Source organism: Anthonomus grandis, chromosome 2 (assembly GCF_022605725.1).
Source record: "Anthonomus grandis grandis chromosome 2, icAntGran1.3, whole genome shotgun sequence".
Classification (NCBI taxonomy): Eukaryota; Metazoa; Arthropoda; class Insecta; order Coleoptera; family Curculionidae; genus Anthonomus; species Anthonomus grandis.
In genome coordinates this window covers 472389-493279 of record NC_065547.1, presented here as the reverse complement: position 1 = coordinate 493279, position 20891 = coordinate 472389, and the positions used below count along the sequence as shown (strand labels likewise).

The following is a 20891-nucleotide window of genomic DNA, read 5'->3' as shown; positions in this document are numbered from 1 at the left end:
TGTGTTTTTCAGATTACTTAATCATTGCTTATTGGTAAAACAACTCCAAAAAAAAGCTATACAAGTGTAATGCGCAAATTACGGAATGGCAAAACAGATTGTGTGGCGTTAACTTTACAGTGTTACTATTTTTTGCCAAGAGTTTGCAGACGGTAGCTCAGAATTATTGGAGGCTTGGGATTGTTCGAAGGTTCACTTATAACTGGCTATTAAAGAATCTAAACTTGATTATAACTATTAAATAAGAGGGCGCCACTTAGTTTTTTTTTTATAAATGAAAGAAAACTAAGAAAAAGATTCGTATATAAGTTTCAATTAACAATTAAATGACCCTGGATAAGGTAGATTTAAAGAGGCAAAAAAATCCCAACAATACAACCAAATTATATTTACATCTAAGATATGTACACACCTCATGTTCTAATCTGATAAATGTTAATAATTTGCTAAGGTACCTGCGGCAAATAAGGCTCAGCTAAGGAAAAAATGCTTTATTGTGTTATCAAAAATTTAAACAAAAACAGGCCACTCCAAATATTAAAAATATGAAGCCTTTTTAACAAAAAAATACATTAATAAAAAAGTTTATTATTTTGATTAGGTTTTTGACAAGCTTTGTGAAAAAATATGAAAGTGGACCTTATTATCCGACTGTTCGGTAAATAAGGCTCCATGAAATTAATGATGTCGGTTAAAAAGGCTCATCAAATAATAAAAATATAAACGTAAAAAATAAATTTTAAAAAATAATTTTTTTTTTTTTTGGTAACCTTATTATATAAGTAATATAATATATTACCTAACGGATAAAAAACGTGCCGAAGGTTTTATGGTTTATTCTTGCGGCCGATTTATCGAAAAATGTCTGGGAGGTGCTCTAATTGTGACCAGATTTGCACTTTCAAAGATCCACCAAAAACCCCTGGGGAGGTCTTTGGATTTCTCTGCGACTGGTGCAAAGTAGTAAAATGCAAGAAATGTGCCAATATTGGATCTAGCGAAGTTCGCGCTATTGCAGCTGTTAGTCGATCTATCCCATACATTTGCAGAGACTGTGCTCCCAAACTCAAAAGCCTGTTCGAGGTAGAGGCAAGAGTGGCATCGTTGGAGCAACAAGTGCAGGACTTAAAAGGCTTTATGGAGGGTATGAAGGCCATATGTGATGATATCAAAAGCATAAAATCTGCATTCAAGAGCTCTTTTGAGGATTTAACATTCGAAATTACTGCAATGAAAACATCGATAACTAGCCAACAGTCAAATCCATCTTCAGATAACTCTAACATGGATACCTTTTTAACTGAAGTCAATGATAGAACTGTTCGGGCTAACAATATTATTATCTATAACTTGCCAGAATCAAGCTCCGATAGAATTCAAGATAGGATACAGGAGGACCAGCAGAAAATAACTGAACTGCTGGGGGTAATTAATAAAGAACCAGCAGTCGAGAAAGTTCTCAAGGTGATTAGATTGGGTGAGAAAAGAGGAAACAAGTCGAGACCACTAAAAGTGGTATTCTCTGACTGTAAGATTGCACGGGACATACTAATAATGGGAAATAAGAAGTCAAATTTACAAGCATATGAATTAAAGAATGACTTAACAGTGATGCAAAGAGAATGCATCAGGAAGGTGGTTGCAGAGCTAAACAGAAGAAAAGAAGAAGGAGAGAAGAATTTAATAATTAAATATAGAAATAATGTGCCATACATAGTAAATTTTACCTCAAACAATGCTAGAAACAATAGAAAAAACGTAAATTAGCCCCATTGCAAGTATTTTGCTATAATGTTGGTGGCCTAAGAACTAAAATTAATGAATTAATTAAAGTTGTTTTATGCTCGCACTATGATATTTTGATATTTGTTGAGAGTTGGCTCTCTGATGACTACTCCGATGCTGAACTGTCTGTAAAGTCATTTAGTCTGTTCAGATGTGATCGTTCACCTTCTTCTAGCAGCAAAAGTCGCGGAGGAGGAATTTTGATATATATCAGGGATGTTATTGATTCAAGGAAGCTTACGTTGGTGTATGATTCAGTCGAACAATTATATATATTATGTAGAATTGATACTATTAGCTTTATAATTGGGGGAGTTTATATTCCCCCAAATTCTGCAATTAACTTATATGAAAGTCACTGCCATACTGTTGACATTCTCAGGCAAGAATATTCAAGCTGTGATTTTTATATTTTTGGTGATTTTAATGTACCTGATTCAAGTTGGGGGAATGACGACTATGCTGTGGTGGTGACTTGTCCTTTAAACTCGGCGGGTCTAGTTTTAGGTCAGCATTATGCTTGTTTGAGTTTTTATCAGAATATTACAATTCCAAATGATAGGCTTGTTTATTTAGATCTAATTTTTTCAAGCAAGCAAACTCTTACTGTAATGGAAGCAGTTGATTGTCTTTTTGAGGGGTCATTAAATCACAAAGGGTATAATTTTGAAATTGATTTTACTTGTGAAACTCTGTTTTATTATGATTTTAAAATGGGTGATTATATTGGTATTAATAATTACTTATGTGGAATTAATTGGGACTTGGTTTTAAGCTCAGCAGACATTAATGGATATGGCTAAACTAACATATACTGGATATGGCTATAGCACTTTTTGTTCCCCTAAAGAGATACAAAACTTCAAAGTTTCCTAGTTGGTTTTCAGCTGAATTAAGATATTTAGTTAGGCAAAAGAAATTGCACACAAATGCTACAGGGTCAGTCATAATGTGGCAGATTATATTACTTTTTCAAACATTAGGGCTAGATGTAAAACTTTGACTGATATTTGTTATGATAATTATATTTCAAACTTAGACCAACTACTCTACACTAACCCTAAAAGTTTTTGGTATAACATAAACAATAAAAGATCAATTAATAAACTTCCTAATTTAATGTATTATAATGATAATGAGTTCGTTGGCTGTGAACAGATAGCTGAAGGTTTTGCCCAGTTTTTTTCAACAGTCTATAGTCCTATTAATAATATAAACAATAATGGTGCTTTTATCAATCAGCAAGCAAAGTTAAATATGACCATTCCTAATCCCACCCTTTCCGTTGGGTTGATTTTTGATAAAATTACCAAGTTGCCACCCAAAGTTAGTTCAGGACCCGATGGCATTCCGAATTATTTTCTAATAAAGTGTGTATGTACTATTTCATACCCTTTTTATAATTTTTAAAAGATCTTTAGATTCTGCAATTTTTCCAACCTTGTGGAAACATAGTTTTGTAATGCCAATTTTCAAATCTGGCGACAATAGCAAAATCGAGAATTACAGAAGTGTTTGTATACAATCAGCCATTCCGAAGCTCCTGAAAAGTCTTATCTATGATCAATTATATTTTTATTGTAAAGAGTTGTTACTTAGCGAACAACATGGATTTATTTCTGGAAAGTCTACTGTGACTAATTTGTTAGTGTTTCAGCAGAATCTGTTGAATGCCTTGAAGAGGGGATGTCAGATGGATGTAATCTACACCGACTTCTCCAAGGCGTTCGACAGAGTTGACCATAGTATTTTGGCAAAAAAATTGGATATTTTTGGATTTTCTAATCTTATGGTGAATTGGTTTGTAAATTCCCTGTCAGGGAGGACCCAGCAGGCAGGAATAGGTAATGCAAGATCAAGCTATATTAATGTCACTTCAGGTGTTCCACAAGGTGGGCACTGTTCACCTTTGCTCAATGATATTGGTGCCTGTTTTGAGAACAGTGACTTCCTTTTATTTGCTGATGATTTGAAGTTTTTTAGAGAGATTTTATCAATACTTGTTCAGATTTTGTTGCAAAGTGATTTGGATAGATTGAATGAGTGGTGTGTTAACAACAATTTGTTTTTGAATGTAAGCAAATGCAATTATATAAGTTTTCTCAAGCGTGCTAAAAAGGTTGTCACTTCATATAACATTCAAGGAAGTACACTTCAATATTGCAGCATAGTTAAAGATCTTGGTATCTCGTTTGATGATCATTTAAACTTTAATGCACACATAAACAATATTGTTCTCAAATCCTCTAAGAATCTGGGTTTTGTACTAAGGAACTGTAAAGAATTTTCTATAGAGACCCGTAAGAGGTTATACATGTCATTGGTTGTTTCATTGCTGGAATATGGCTCAGTGATATGGTCGCCCTTTTACATGAATAATTGCTTGTCCTTGGAAAGAGTTCAGAACAAATTTATTAGGTTTTGTCTCTATAAACTTCGAATAAGAATTCCGGATGATCATGTTTATGATATTGTTTTAGAAATGCTTGATATGAAGACATTGAGACAAAGACGGATATATGCAGATTTAATTTTTTTGTATAAATTATTGAATGGTCAGATAATTTGTCCAGAACTTCTGATGACAATACAATTTAATCTTCCATCTAGGAATTTAAGGCAGTATCGTGTCTTTTCATTACCATTTCATAGCGCCAATTATGCATTACATGCTTCTATTGAAAGAACTCTAAGAATTGTCAATACTAGAGAGGTTGAAATTTTGGGCATTTCCTTATCTAGATTTAAGAGTCAAATAAGAGAAATTGTTTAATTTTTTTAGTGCAATACTGAATATTATACTTTAGTAGGGTATGTTTTTAGTATTTTTAGAATTCTGTTATATTGATTTAAATTATAAAACTATTTTCGGTATTTTACATTTATAAGTAGGCTTTATTACTGCTTAATAGTTAGTATTTTACTGTTAAGTATGGTTAGGTTCAATTGATTTTGTATTTAATTTACTGTTGTAATGGGGTTGATCCCGTAAAATAAATAAATAAAAATAAAAAATAAATTTCTAACCAAGAAACAAATTTGACCACTAAAATCTAGGAGCAGTTTGGGCAGATAAAGTCGTCATCATCATCTTGTGAGAAGCCAACACACGCCTCGTGACACCAAGTCCCGCACGCTATGCACGGTCTCATGTCGACTTTATCTTGTGTCTGGCAAACAAAACAAAACCAAGAGTCCGTAATTGAAGGATTTACTTCTGAAGCCCTTCTTCCAATACCTTTTGAAGATGACAGTATCGGCTCCTTAGAAGCAGATATTTTGGATGGCTTCGTGGTGGGTTTGGTAACTGATGCAAAAAGATCTTTAGTCACTGCTTGTGCCCTGTAGTTAAGTGATTTCTTCCTTGCTATGTAAGTTTTTCTTTGGAAAAGTTCAGGGGTTGGTAGTAATTCTTTAAAAGATTTATTAAGATGTTAACATTTGTTATTAACATTTGTTGGTTCCGGAATTATGTTAATTTCCTGCCGAGGCTGTTCAATATTTTCTGGAGGACGTTGAGTTGCTAACGATGGGGCAAACGCTGATTCAGGTATGACACTTGGTTCCAGTGGAAACATACCAGTGGCTCTAAATCCATTGACTATATTTTCGTGAGTCATATTAGTATTCGATGTTCGGTGCAGAGTAGACGTGTTTTACACCGCTCCTAAATTACAGCAAATATCTACAGTTTATTGCAAGTTTTAAAAACATAAAAGTTCTCCAGAGTGATAGGCTAGCAAGACAGAGTTAATTTCAGAGAAAAAAGTAAAGGTAATTAGCTGTAATTAACATAAAAATGCCTTTAACCAAAAATCAAAAAGACGATATTAAACAGTGTATATCTGAATGTTTATACGACAAGAATTTCATAGCGACCTTGGCCACGGCAGTTGCCGAAATTATTTCGAAGTCATTCTCCGAGAAAATAGATAAACTACAAGCGCAAGTCACCGATCTAAACACAAAATTGGAGGAAAGTCAAAATAAAGTTTCGGAGCTGCATTTAAAGGTAGACAATTTAGAACAAAATTCGAAAGCTAAGCAGCTTAGGATCTATGGATTAAAGGAATCCAATGGTGAAAAACTAAAAGAAAAAGTCCAGCAAACCCTTGCTGTTAAATTGAAAATAGATGATTTAGATATAGATGCGTGTCATAGAATAGGACAGAAGAATCCGACTGACAGCAAACCGCGGCCGGTAAGAATGTTTTTTAACTCCGTGGCAGCCAGGCAAGAAGTTTTTTTCAAGAAAAAAATACTTAAAGGATCCAATATGGTCGTTGTTGAAGAACTAACAAACCACAAATACCATCAGTTGCAGCTAGCTAAAGAGAAATTCGGAAAAGAAAACGCCTGGTCAAAAAGTGGGAAAATTTATGTAACGAAAGATGGAAAGAGTAAAATAATAATAAAATCTGAGAAACAATTGGAACAATCATTGTAATTTTTTAGTTTTTTTTCTTTGTCACTTTTGTTCATATCCTGTTTTTTTTTTATATATAAGCTTTTGTTTACTTTTATATACTAGATCCCTAAGTTTTTGATTTCGATTTTAAAATTCGTATCAAGTTAGTAGAGTACCTATCCTACGTATGCACAAATCTGTAACTTATATCAACCTATCGTTTTTTATTTGAGGGAAAAAAAGAAAAACACTTTTTTTGTATTCTTCTCTCGTTCTTTGTTGTTATTTAAAATGTAATTTTTTTATTTTTCCGGATAAAGCTTTAAATTGTGATCCTTAGAAAATTGACATAAAAGTTGAAGATCTTTATTAATGCATAGTATAAGACTCAAAAAAAAAATTAAAAAACAAAATAAAACTCCTTGGAGAAACAGGCAATTGAAATAATGAAGATCTAAAAAAAAAATAAAAACGGAAGGTTCTTAGTCAAGGAGGGCATTCTATAGTCAATTGTACAGTTTAATTAGTGTGTAAACTTTGTTCAGCCATTAGATTTTTCGGTCTATTATTTACATCTTTGTTGTTCTAGATCATTGTCCCTCTTCACAGCTGAGTCCCTCGGAGCAGTTTTCTGGATCTATTGACGAGGAGTACGCCTCCTCAGAGGCCTGCCTCTCGGAATCGCAGTATCAGTGTATCCGGTTCAATGCTTTTCAGCAAAACAATTGGCACACCTTGTGCGATCAGAATTTGACCGAACTGTAAGTTGTGTAGCTCTGGTCTGATCAAACTGGTACAACCAATGTTCTCCCATTTAAAATTTCCAGAGCAACTCCACATTACAGGGTGGACGCAGATAAAGGTTTCAATTTCTCGAATGCCGATGACGCCTTTGTATGCCAGAAAAAAAACCATTTCCAGGTGACCTGCCACGTGCAACTGTTGGGTGACGCGCAATTCGTCAAAACCCCCGAGGGTCTCAAGAAAATCTCCAGTTTCCATTTGCACTTTTACGGGGTGAAACACGACTGTCCCACTCAGACCATACGGGTGGAACAGAGTCAGAGCGACCGTAGTAAGAAGCCGTTTCATCCCGTTTTGTAAGTGGGAGAGAGAGAGAAAAACATGGGCATAATTTGTTTGCATTGTTGATTTTGGTGTTTTAGGGTGGAGTTGGTTAACTCGCAAGTGACGAAAGTTACCGTGGGGAGGCTGCATTTTAGCGAAACCACCTCGAATAATATGAGGAAGAAGGGCAAGCCTAACCCGGAACAAAGGTATTTTCAGGTAAGCATTTATATCTATCATTTATTTAGTCAAAAAATGAACTATACTTAATACACAAAACAGTCAAAAATAATATATGTGTACAGTTTATACAAAAAACAAACAAACATCTTCACTAGAATTACATATAAAAAGGAAGAACATATCTTATTACACACAAAAAAAACGATTTGATTATCATCGATCAAGGGCTTCTGAACAAATGGTTCTTTCGAGCCACTTTAAAGGAATTTACATTTTTATTTTCTTCATTAATGTATGTTCAAAAACCCATTAAAAAACAAACAATTTTGAGCACGTTCTTGGGTAACTTTTGGTGTATATAAAAGTCTCTTCTATTACGGGTTTTGTAATTTTGAATATGGGTGGCTTAAGCCTTTTGTCATTGACGACTAGCGTCAAAGTAATAGAATGAATACAAAGTAATACTAGTAACATGCATGCAAAATTTGGGGAAAATCAGTACACTATAGAAAGAAAGAAAGAAAGAAAATGTGCTATATTACGTAAGAACAAAATCTTGTGTACAAGCATCCTAAAAACTAAAAAATTCCAAATTCACTTTAAATTTCAAACAAACATAACTTCTAAAACACTTTACCATAAAATTTACACACATTACCAAAATTAATCATAACAAAACAGATTGAGAAAAAAAAGCATCTTTTTGATAAATTTCATTAAAAAATAAGTAAAGCTGTCAATAAAACATAATTTAGAAGAAGTAAATTACATTATTTAACAGGAAACAAAACTAAAACACTAAAATGATGTCAGAGCACAGGTTAAAAGGTATCATTAAAAAAATCGTCAAGGCTATAATATGCCCTGGATAATAAAAGTGATTTTAATTCCTTTTTGAATCTCTTAATTTCTAAAATTTGTCTGATACATAGAGGAACATGGTTGTAAATTTTTTTGCTGAGGTATATAAGTGAGTTCTTCGTGAGGGAGGATGTAGGGATTGGTAAGGGAAAATCGTTAACCTGGCGAATCATATGACCAGTGTTAGAGGGAGGTTTAGGATATTTATGAATAAGAGTAGCTGTTTCTGAGATAGAAAGAGAAAAAAGAGTTAGGATTTTTTGAGATATAAAGAGAGGTTTACAAGAATCTCTTAACCCAGCGGAACATAGGTATCTAACTGCCTTTTTTTGAATCACAAAAATTATGTTTAATAATCCCTTGCTGCTTAAACCCCAAAAAGGCAAGCCATAACAAAGGTGGGACTCAATAAGAGAAAAGTACACTGAACGTGCAACTACCCCTCCCAGCTCATGCCCCGCCATTCTTACTGCAAAGCATCCAGAGGATAATTTTGATGCAAGATTTAGGATATGATCTTCGAAGCGAAGGCGACCATCAATGGTAATACCAAGGAACTTACAGCTTTCTTTGTTTTGCAAGGGGGAGTTTTCACTAAACATAAGGCCCTGAACGTCACACTTAAATCCCATAATAAAGGTTTTGCCCACATTAAATACAAGCCTGTTTGCAGCACACCACTCCGATAAAATCTTAAGATCCTTAAAAACCTGGGCTCTAACATTATCAGAATCTCTATGATTCCATAAAATGGTGGTATCATCAGCAAACTGAACCATTTTGCCCTGCAGTTTTAATGAACTCAAATCATTTACATAGAGCAAAAATAATAGTGGTCCTAACACTGAACCCTGAGGTACTCCAGTTTTAAGGGATCTGGAATCGGATAAACATCCAGATACTGTAACTCTTTGGGTACGATTAGACAGATAGGATTCCAGCCATTGCAATGCTACACCTCTAAAGCCATAATTATTGAGCTTAGACAGCAGTATTCCATGATCTACACAATCAAATGCCTTGGATAAATCGCAAAACACTGCCACCGCGGACTCTACAGAATTTAAGGACACATAGACACTCTCCAAAATGCCGAAAACAGCGTCATGAGTCCCTTTTCCCGCTTGAAATCCAAACTGATTTGCAGATAAAATGCAATTATGTTGCAAAAAAGATAAAATTCTGATTTTTGCAAGTTTTTCAACTATCTTGGAGAGGGTAGATAATATAGAAATTGGACGAAAATTACAAGGCTCACTCACATCTCCACCCTTATAAAGAGGGATAACCACTGCCTCCTTCAAACATGCTGGAAAGATGCCATTATGAAAGGAATTGTTTATGGCAGAAGCTAAGGCATTCAATGCTGAGTCAGGCAAAAGGAGTAGTAATTTTGATGATATTCCATCAGCTCCAGCTGATTTATGGTTTTTTAAGCTTTTCATTGCATCTCTAACATCAGTAAGGCTAATAGGATAAAAGAAAAAAGAATTTTGAACTGACACTTGTTGAATATAATGCAAAGGATCAATATTAGTATTCACATCCTTGAGCAATAAATGAGGAATATTACAGTAATAATCATTTAAACTATTTGGTCTTACTTCTGGTTCTAAAATTTTCTTGTGAGAATGACTGAAGTCATTTATAATAATAATAATAATAATAATAATAATCCTTTATTTAGCACCTGGCTAGTACATAATACTATAACAAACATTTAATATACATGTGTGTAATATAATAAATTCCTTAAAATTAAATTATAATTGATTCTTTAAGAAATTAAACACCTTTCTATTAAACATTTTCAGTGATGTTGCTTCTTTAATCTCTACTGGTAGGTTATTAAACATTCGAATTCCCTCAAAAAACAGTGATTTTTGTAAAGCAGTGGTTTTAACATGTTGAATATTATAGTTCTGCTTTGACCGAATGTTGTATTGATAGAAATTTTCTCTTTTTTCCAAAAACGTTGATAAATAGTTTGGTAAAAGACCATGTTCGATTTTAAAAATTAATGTTAAATTTGCCTTTTTAATATTTTTTTCTACCGATAACCAATTTAATGTAGAAAGCATATATTCAATTGGTGTATATTTACTACAGTTCAAAATAACCCTCATAGCTTTATTTAGTTGTAATTGAAGCATATTTATGTTTTCTTGTGTACAGGATATAAGTAAAGCAGAACAATAATTAAAATGAGGCAATATAATAGTGTTAAATATTAACTTTTTAGACCATAATGACAGAGAACTTGAAATACGAGATAAGAATGAAATTTTTTTACCTAATTTTCTACAAACATAATCTATGTGCAATGAAAAATTCAACTGTGGATCAATAATTATTCCTAAGTATTTAATTTCCGAAACAAAATCTACTTGATCTCCGTTTATATTTACTGTACAGCCTGATTCATAAAATTTATTACAATTTGTCTTTGACCCCAACACAATACACTTTGTTTTCCTTATATTTAATTTTAATTTATTTTTGCACAACCAATCATACAAAATATGCATCTCAGAGTTCATTATTCTGGTAATATTTTTGAAGTTCCTACCTACCACGCATACTACAGTATCATCCGCAAACAAGTTAATAAATGAATTTCGCAGAACTGTGTTTATATCATTTACGTAAATTATAAATAATAAGGGCCCAAGAACACTGCCCTGTGGCACACCCAGTTTACTTGGAACCTTATTTGAAAATCTATCACCTACTTTAGTTCTCATACACCTGTTACTTAGAAAATCCTTAATCCATTTTAAAACAATACTCTTAACTCCATATAACTTTAATTTCTTAAAGAGGATATCCCGATCTATAGTCTCAAATGCCCGTTTTAAGTCAATAAAAACACTAAGCACAACATTTTCATCGTTTATTTCTTTTCTCCACTTCGCACAAATATACTTTAGGGCCGACTCGCATGAATGGTTATTTCTAAATCCGGATTGTCCAACATAGAGTAAGTTGTTTTCCTCAAAGTAGTACCTAAGTTGCTGACACACAATTGTTTCGATGATCTTATCTACAACAGGGAGTAAATTAATGGGTCGAAATTCTTCTGGGATGGTTGGTTTTGACACTTTAGGGATGGGAATCATAACACTTGTCTTCAGATCATCTGGGACTCTACCAGTTTCTAAAGAGGTATTTATTAGATAGAGTAAAGGATATCCCAACACACAAAACAAGTCTTTAATCAACTTAACACTGAAAAACTCATCACTGGTACTTTTGTTCTTAAGTTTAAATACAATAGATCTTAGTTTCTGGAGAGTGAGGTTTTTAAAGTTTGCTATTTCTGAGTCCTTCTGTTCACTAACTTTACAGTCCCATTGCCGTTTCTCTATATTTTCTGAAATTTCCTCGACACTATCTGCAAAAAAACCAACATTCTCTCTGCCTATTTGAGGACATATTCAAGCGGTCACTATAATATTTAACCTTAGCTGCTTTTATCGTCTTTCTATATAGACTACGATATTTCTGATGATAAAGAATAATGTTTGCATTAGTTGTAAACTTGCACAGCTTAGCCAAAAAACGGAGGTTTTTAGCTGAAGTTCTGAGGCCTGCTGTGACCCATGGTTTTCTATTTTTCATTTTAAGCCTCTTTTTAGGAAAACACTGATTGATCTTGTCACATAGCTCTCTCTGATATATTCTCTCTCTGATATATTACATATAAGCTTTTACAAAGTATGTGTAATAAAATTCAATAATTATAATCTATCTCAGTACATTTTAAGGTGCACCTAGGTAACCAAATACCTGTATGTGCAAAAAATCAAAAACAATTTTATAAAAATAAATATTTAAACAAAATATGTCCCATCCACTAACTATTGCAAAGTTTTCATTTAACACCCAATAAATAATTAAACATTAGAAAACAAAAATCTTTCACGATCACGTATGAATACCTAAAGCTATGAAATATGAAAATTAATTAACAGTAAGTAGTTTTTTAAATACATGTAAATGATCATAAATGTAATCCCCAGATATTTTACAAAATTTTTTGACAACTTTTGTATGTCTAATATATGGTGGTAATAAGTTGTACAGTTTGGGTGCGTGGTAAAAAATTGATTTTAATTTCATAGTAGTGGCAACAGTTGGAATTGATAAGTGTCTATTTACATTTAATCTAGTCTGATACTGATGATTAACAAAGTTCTTAAAGTTATTCGACTTGTGAATATATATACAGAGCGACCAACAGTATAATGTGCGTACATCAAAAATATTTCTGGAATAAAGTAATGCAGTAGAAAATCTTTTGTTTTTTTTGAAAATAACTTTTAAAATGTAGTTTTGGGTTACATTTAAAGAAGTTAATGTGTTTTGGTATATCCCACCCCAAAGAATTAGACCATACCTTGTAGTGATTCCACAATTGCTTTATAAATCGAAATCAAAAGTTGTTTATTTAATATTTCCCTGAGCACATAAAACTTGTATATTAGTTTTCGAATATTTTTTGATAGTCTAAGGATGTGGTGGTCCCACTTTAAGTGTTTGTCAATATAGATTCCAAGATATTTTGTAGAGTGAACTTCATGAAGTTTATCCATAAGACTATCTATGTAAATACTATTAAATGATGGACGGTTTGCAGCTGTGAGGGAAAATGCTATATAAATAGTTTTAGTTATATTTAATGATAATTTAAATGAGTCTAGCCAGTGTTTTATTAGATAGTTATAGAAAGTTACTGCTGTGTCGTCAGCATAAGAGATAGTACTACCGTTTTGTATTGACATATTGGTTAAGGAATTTACATATGCTACAAATAAAATTGGACCCAGAACAGTCCCCTGAGGGATGCCCATTTTAATTTGAAGGGGTTCACTTATAGTATTTTCAACTTTGACGGATTGCCCTCGATCCATCAAATAATCAGCAAAAACGTCTAACACGGTTCCCCTTATCCCATAGGATTCTAGGACTTGGAGCAATTTGTTATGAGGGACCGTGTCAAATGCCTTGGCTAGGTCTAGGAAGACCGTAAGACACTTTCTGCCACCATCCAAATGGTCTGTTATTTGCTCACAAAGCACACAAACTGCATCGGTTGTGCTGAGGCCACTCTGGAAACCAAATTGGTTCTTAGAAATTATATTGTTTTGATTAAAAAATTCCACCAGGCGGTCCTTAAGGCATTTCTCAAAGACTTTAGAAAAAATGTTATATAGTATAATAGCACATGAAATAACAAAGTAAACGGATCAGGAGCCATTTCAACTGCATTCCAATTAACAAAAGCTGCAGTAGAAGAAAAAGCATTAAAATTTGCTCTGCTGAAAATTCTTCCTATATAATGAGATGAAGGAAATACAGTGTTGCATGGAATCCTAGCGAGAATGGCTTCATGGTCAGAAATACCAGATGAGAGTACTCTACATGACACATCATTTAAATTTGTACACAAATAATCAATAGTAGTTGCAGATGAGGATGTTATACGTGTGGGTGAAAGAACATGCATCTTCAAGTCATAAGATTCCAATATACTTAAAAGGGATGTATGATATGATGGCAAGCTTACATCAGTGAAGTTAATATTAAAGTCACCAGCCAATATAACTATGGAGTGTAGAGACAATTGGGATAATAGAGAATCAAGTTTGTCCAGGAACATACCAATATCTCCTGTGGGTGGTCTATAAACACAAAGAACATATAAATTAAATCGCTTACAAAAACAAAGGGAGAATTCAAAAACCTTCTTCAACAGAAAGCTATCATACTTATTAATTTTACAGAAAAAAGCTTCAATTGTTTGTTTAACTAAAATAGCTGTTCCTCCATGTATGGAGTGTTGCCGACAAAAAATTGATATAGGAATATAATCAGATATTAAGAAACATTCGTTAAGCTTTAACCAGTGCTCAGTTAGTAATACAATATCAGGAAAATCACATGAATCAAGTAAAAGATGAAGCTCGTCCATTTTATTTCTTAGAGACTGTATATTTAAAATAAAACTACTGAAACTTTTCGCATGCTTATTTTCAATGTTATTTATAGAATGTGAGTGAGCTTCATCTTCTGTGTATTTATCTATAAAAAAGAATCCTTATCACAGTCAGTATCTAGAAGTCCAGACTGATTACTTGGTTTTATTGTGGACACATTTTTTGATGAAATGCTACTTTTGAAATGTTTTAAAATATGGGTATACAGTAATGATGCCAAATCTGATCCAAAGTTGCTGGCATGATTAGACTTTAAAATTCTATTTAGATTAATATTATTTGCGTGCAATATTCTATAGAGAGCCTTATTGCTATTATAAATTACATTATGGTTTGGATACATGTAAGGGCTTGTCATCACTAAACTATTGCTGTGTAAATGTATAAATTTTTTTAAAATATCGAATGATGAGCAAATACCATTTAACATTAAAATCAACATATCATTTTCTGTAAATTCCTTAACCATAGATGATGCAGTATAAATCAGTTCATTGTTTGTACTTCCTGGCTTCAGAAAACACTGGACTTTGTAGTTAGCTTCAAACTTCAGACGCAATTTCTTCAGGAACACTCTACTACAGTTTCCACCCACAAAAAGAAGCCTAGGTCGATTATCAACGGGTGAATTTGGCCTACATGGCAACTGTGTTGGATAATTTATATTAACGAATTTAGATATGTTTTGTTGTTCCTTTAATGCACAAATATCGGAATAGCAAGTATCTTTTTCAACTTCCAACACCTTTATCGACTGGATCATATTCTTATTCATCTTGGTTAAATCATTAACTTCCATTTGTAACATATTTATTTGCGTCTTATAGGTTGCAGATTCATTTTCTAATGTTTTTATTGTTACAATTAAATTTTTATTTAAGGTATTTAACTCATTGATTTCTATATTGAAATTTATTTTTTCCTCATCACATACTTTTAATAGTGACAGTAACTCACATTCTTTAGTTTTTAAATTTGTTAATTCAATTTTAAGTTCATCATTAAGTTTGTGTAGATTATCTAGAGAGGAAGAAAACTTCTTTTCGGCCTCTGACACTTCATCTTCAAACACCAAACTGTTTCTTCTCATTCTTTCTATATGCCTATCCTTTTCTTTTAGTTCAATCAATAATTCATGAATCTTCTGCTGAAAAAAATATTGTTTTTTAACCCCCTTTATCTTCCTTAATTTTTTGTTGCATTAATTTTTCATGTAGAATTGCCCACCGATATCCTGACGGGTAATTTCCGGACACCCTGTATAACAATTTGGCGTTTATTCCTTAATAAAAATCGTTGAATTTTACTTCTAATTTTGAAGACTTTGAAAGACAAAAATTTGGTTCGAAAAAGAAAAGTTAAAAAAAGTATTTTTTCTAAGGGAGATAAACAAAAAACTAATTTTTAAGTTAATAATATAAATAATAATAAAAATAAATAAAAAAAACAACTTCATTTCTAACGACGTATATAATAATAATAATAATAATAATAATAATAAATATTTTTTATTTGCATAGAAGAAACAAAAAAAATACAAGTTTACAAAATCTAGCAATAAATTTACGCAAATAAAAGGCCTACCAATTCAGAATTCTGCCATGGCAGATTCTGGTCTTTAACATTGTGGCCCCACACTTCATTAAAAAAAAAATGGTAATTTCAGTAACGCTCATTAACAGTAACGTTTAACTAATAACTGATTAAATATAGCTCTTTCTTTAATCATATACCTAATAAATCTACATAATACTACATAAGAGTTCTAAATTCTAAATTTGACAGTTTAACATCAAGCAAAACAATACACACTGCAAATACCCAAAAAACAGATTAAATTTTTTGTTAAATAACAAAAAATAGAAAAATTATTGCAGACAATAAATAAATAAATAAAATGATCCCAATACCAAAAATTGTAATAAATTACTTAAGAAAACAACCATTCAAAAAGTTAAAAAAAAAGAACTTACATTATATACCCTGCTGATTCATTAGATTTACAATCATCCTCCTACGAAAAGTATTACAAGAAATTAATAATTGGTCCGGATCCAAATTTAAAGAATTTATTTGATAAGCAAAATTGTAAGAAAATGATCGTTTAAATAACTGTGTTTTATGTCTCGGAATGAGAATAGTATTTCTTCTTAAATTTAAATGGTGTACATCATTTCTAAAAGTTATTTTTTGATAGAGATAGGGCGGACTACGATATATTAAAATTTTATAAAAAAATGTTAAAGAATGAGCAATTCTTCGATTATGCATATTAAGCCATCCAAGTTCGTGAAGTTTATGGGAAATGCGGTTTCTCCTACGAATGCCAAATATTAGTCGAATGCAAGAGTTTTGGAGCTTTTGCAGTCTACCCCTATCCTCATAATCAAGACACCAGCCATAAACTACATCACAGTAATTACATTGTGAAAGGACCAATGAATCACATAAAAGCTTCTTAATATCTTTATTTAAATAGTGTCTATGCAAATAAATTAATTTCAAAGCAAGATATGCCTTTTTAAGAATATTAGACACGTGATGTTTAAAACGAATATTATTATCTACTATAAGGCCCAAACTCTTACATTTGTCAACAACTGGAATTCTTTCGTCCCCCAATTTAATGTTTATACCATTTGAAATATTATTTACATTAGTTCGATTACCTATGAACATTATAGATGACTTTGAAGGATTTAATTTTAAAAAATGCTTTGAAGAAACATCACAAATAGCTTGTAAATCTTGATTAATTTTAAACTCAGCCATTTTAAAATCTCCTGGTAAAAATGAATAATATAACTGCGTGTCATCTGCGTAAAAATGATGGGCACAATGCTTTAATTGAAGATAAAATGTAGACGGGTAAATGATAAAAAACAAGGGTCCTAAAATACTACCCTGAGGCACACCACTTTCAACTTCCAAAGGATCAGATATGTCGTTATCTATTTTAACACGTTGAATCCTATTATTTAAATAAGAGGCAATTAAATTAATAGCAGCATCAGAAAAGCCAATATAATGAAACAAAGACTTTAAAATTGAGTGGCTAACGAAATCAAAAGCTTTAGTATAATCCAACAACACCAGAGCAGAAATCTTGACCCTTGAAATATCGACCCTTAAACATTGGGGACATGTCCATAGTTTGGTAAAATAATTTTTTTCAACGTTAATTAAATAATTTAGAATAGAAATTTAATTTGTTTACAATTTTGACAATAAATAACTCTATTTCAGTTAGTGGTTGGCCTTCATGCTCACACCACCAACGGGAATTTCCCTGTGGTAAGCCATGCTAGTCAAAAAATTATCGTGAGGGTAAGTCTCCCTTTAATCGCCCACCCTGTATATACGTTTAATATATATAATAATCGGTAGGCTTCAAACCCAGGGCAATTCGAAAGTGATGTGGAACTGTGTTGGCAAAAAGGACAAACCCAGGTATGATTGGTTTATGTTTGTAGTAGTCACGTAAATATGATGCATTTTCAGGATTCCATTGTCCATAATGGAAAAGTTGGCATTAACACGGACAGACCGGATGAGTCGTTGGTGGTGCACGGGAACATTAAGATCACCGGGCATATAATTCAACCGTCGGATATCAGGGCGAAGAAGAATATTGTGGAGTTAAACACGGCCGAGCAGCTGAAGAACGTTCAGAAGTTGAGGGTGGTGAGGTAAGATGGACTCTTTTGTTTTAGGACAGTTTAGCTGAAATAAGTATCTAATAAATTAATTAAAGAATCTATCAAGTCTCTATGTTGGGTAATTGTTAAATTATGAATTTTTTGTGAATTGTTTAAAAAAAATTAATAATTAATTTTTGTTTTTTTTTCAATATATTTAAAAAAACGCTGCAATAGGTGTCCAATTAAATTAATTAAAGATTCTATCTAGCAATTTTCAAGTCTCTATAATGGAGAGTTTTTGAGTTATGAGCTTTTTTGTCAAATATGTAGACATTTTTTCGATTTTTGAAAAATGCGTAAAAAAAAGATACAGGATGTCAAAGTTTTAATTTAAATATGTAAAATTGATTATATTTTCAAAACTTCTTTAGATATTTAATTAGTATTTAGTATGTTTGGATTGGTAGCAAAAATGCATCTTTTTATGAAAAGAATATTATTTTACTTCAACCAGTAGCGTAAGCTAAGGAAAATATTAGACAAATTGGCATGGACGAGAAGAAACTAAAGGCAGTGATGAAGGAACTCTTCTCTGAATACTTCAATCCTTTTAAAAAAGCTATTGAACAAGAAATGGCTGAAATCAAGGGATCTGTACAATATATCTCTGACAGCTTTGATGAACAAAAACTCCAAATAAATAACTTGAGCGCAGAAATCAAATTAGTCAGGGAGGAAAACAACTCACTGAGGCAGAAGGCGGAGTCGTTAGAAGCTAGACTGAATTTGCAAGAGGAAAGAGAGAAGGAAAATAACATTATCATTACTGGGGTTACACGACAAGAGGAAACAAATACCACAAAAATTGTTTCCCAAATCCTTAGCTCCATTAAGATTGCAGACAATATTTTAGAAAGTCATCGACTTGGAAAAAATGCAAATGCCCCACAATAAATTAATAAGATTAAAAGATCGTATTACAAAAGTAAAACTTATGAAAAGGAGCAGAGAACTAAGGGGAATTAATTCAGATAGCTGCAATTTACAGGGTCAAACTAAAATATATTTTAATGAAGACCTAACACCGCAAAAGCAAACTTTATTCAAGAAGGCTAGGGAATTAAAAAATAATCAAAATTTCTACTCATCATACACCTACAATGGCAAAATCTACATTAAAAAACATAGTACCGACACACCCATCTGGATCAGATCTGACAATGATTTGCTGCAGCTTGAATAACCACTGTGGTCCTATTAACCATACCATAGACAAGGACCCACCCATGTTCCAGAGGTTTTCCAAGGCGAAGCAGAACTTTTGGATGAATTAACAGACCAAAGTGAAAGTTTAGGTCAGCTACTAAATTTTAGTCAATTGTCTGGGGAAATTAATATAAATCGAAAATTATTAAATATTTTACAACTTAATGTAAGGAGTTTAAAACACAATTTTAATGAGGTTCTTTTGCTTATAGAAAATTTTGACCTTTCTTATTGTGATGTTTTGGTTTTTACAGAAACCTTTCAAATTAAGAACACCGATTTTTACCATATTCCTGGGTACAACCTATTTTACAATGAAGAAAATTATAATAAAAACGACGGAGTTGTAGTATATATAAAGTCTAACGTTAACGTTGGATTCACAACGCAAAAATTACTAATTTCTGGGGCCACCATTGGCAGATTTGTTTTTTCTGTAAATAATATACCTTTTGGTCTCTCAGCGGTCTATAAGCCGCCTCCGATTCCTGTGAATGACTTTATTGATGAGTTGGAAATATTTTTTGCAAACAATGTAACAGAAGATTTTGAAATTTTTACCGGAGACATTAATTTAAATTTGTATAATACAAACAAAAGAGACAAAACAAGCGTAAATAAGTATATGTCAGTACTAAATTCTTTTGGGTTTCAACAATTTATTGGGATTCCGACTAGGGTAACTAACAAAGGGGTTAGGGAGACACAAAATTGCATTGATCACTTTTTTATAAAAAGTAGGGGTGGTTCTTTAATTAAGTCATTTGTCTTGAACACACACACAACAGACCACTTCCCTATCATGTTGCAAATTGAATCCCAAATTATTCAAAGTCAAAGAAAAAAGAAAAATACATTCCACATTATAGACTATGACAAGTTTCTTAATTTTACAGGAACTAATTATTGCGTAAAAGGGACAAACTAAGGAAGAAATTGATTAAAAATTATAGTACACAGCTTAATGAGGAGTACAAACAATTTAGAAACTATGTGAATGATTTAATTAAAAAAACTAAGTATGAGTATTATAAAAGCCAAATTATAAAAATATAAAATACAGAATATAAAAAATACAAAATACAGAAAATAGTAAAAATATAAAAAAAGTTTATCACATTATTAGGGACGCCACAAACACAAAAACAGATAGGAAGATTGAAGCCAGCATAATGGACGAAAGTAACAAGAAATTTTCAACAAATAAAGAAATGGCCAATTATTGCAATAAATATTCTATTAATGTTGGAAATAAAATGAAAGATAAGATTTCGCCTCCGGAGAAAAATATCCGTATAAACGATATCCTAGAACCAGCAAAAACCTCATTATTTTTAACACCTGTACATAACAATGAAATAATTAAACACATTGCAACACTAAAGACAAACGCTGCCCCAGGAATAGATCTCATTCCAACACGTGCCATAAAACTAACAAACAATTACATAGCTGAACCTTTAAGTCATATTATAAACCTTATCTTTACAAGCGGCACTATACCGAAGTACTTTAAACAATCGATTGTCACGCCAATACATAAAAAAGGCCCCACATCCAAAATTGAGAATTATCGACCAATTAGTTTATTAAACAACTTTTCTAAACTTCTAGAGAAATGCATTAAGGATCGCTTAAAATCATTTCTAAACTCGCTTGGTGTATTATCAGATAATCAAT

The 20891-nt window shown here is 32.2% G+C and overlaps 1 protein-coding gene across 1 annotated transcript in view; it reads left to right on the top strand.

Moving 5' to 3' along the window:
* LOC126747670 (myelin regulatory factor) overlaps positions 1 to 20891 on the top strand; it is a 64034-nt gene that overhangs the window by 20500 nt on the left and 22643 nt on the right. The window contains exons 4-9 of the mRNA XM_050456428.1: positions 6783 to 6954; positions 7021 to 7293; positions 7360 to 7480; positions 17551 to 17631; positions 17692 to 17754; positions 17806 to 17993. Coding sequence (XP_050312385.1) covers positions 6783 to 6954; positions 7021 to 7293; positions 7360 to 7480; positions 17551 to 17631; positions 17692 to 17754; positions 17806 to 17993 — 898 coding nt within the window. The remainder of the gene's footprint in view (positions 1 to 6782; positions 6955 to 7020; positions 7294 to 7359; positions 7481 to 17550; positions 17632 to 17691; positions 17755 to 17805; positions 17994 to 20891) is intronic.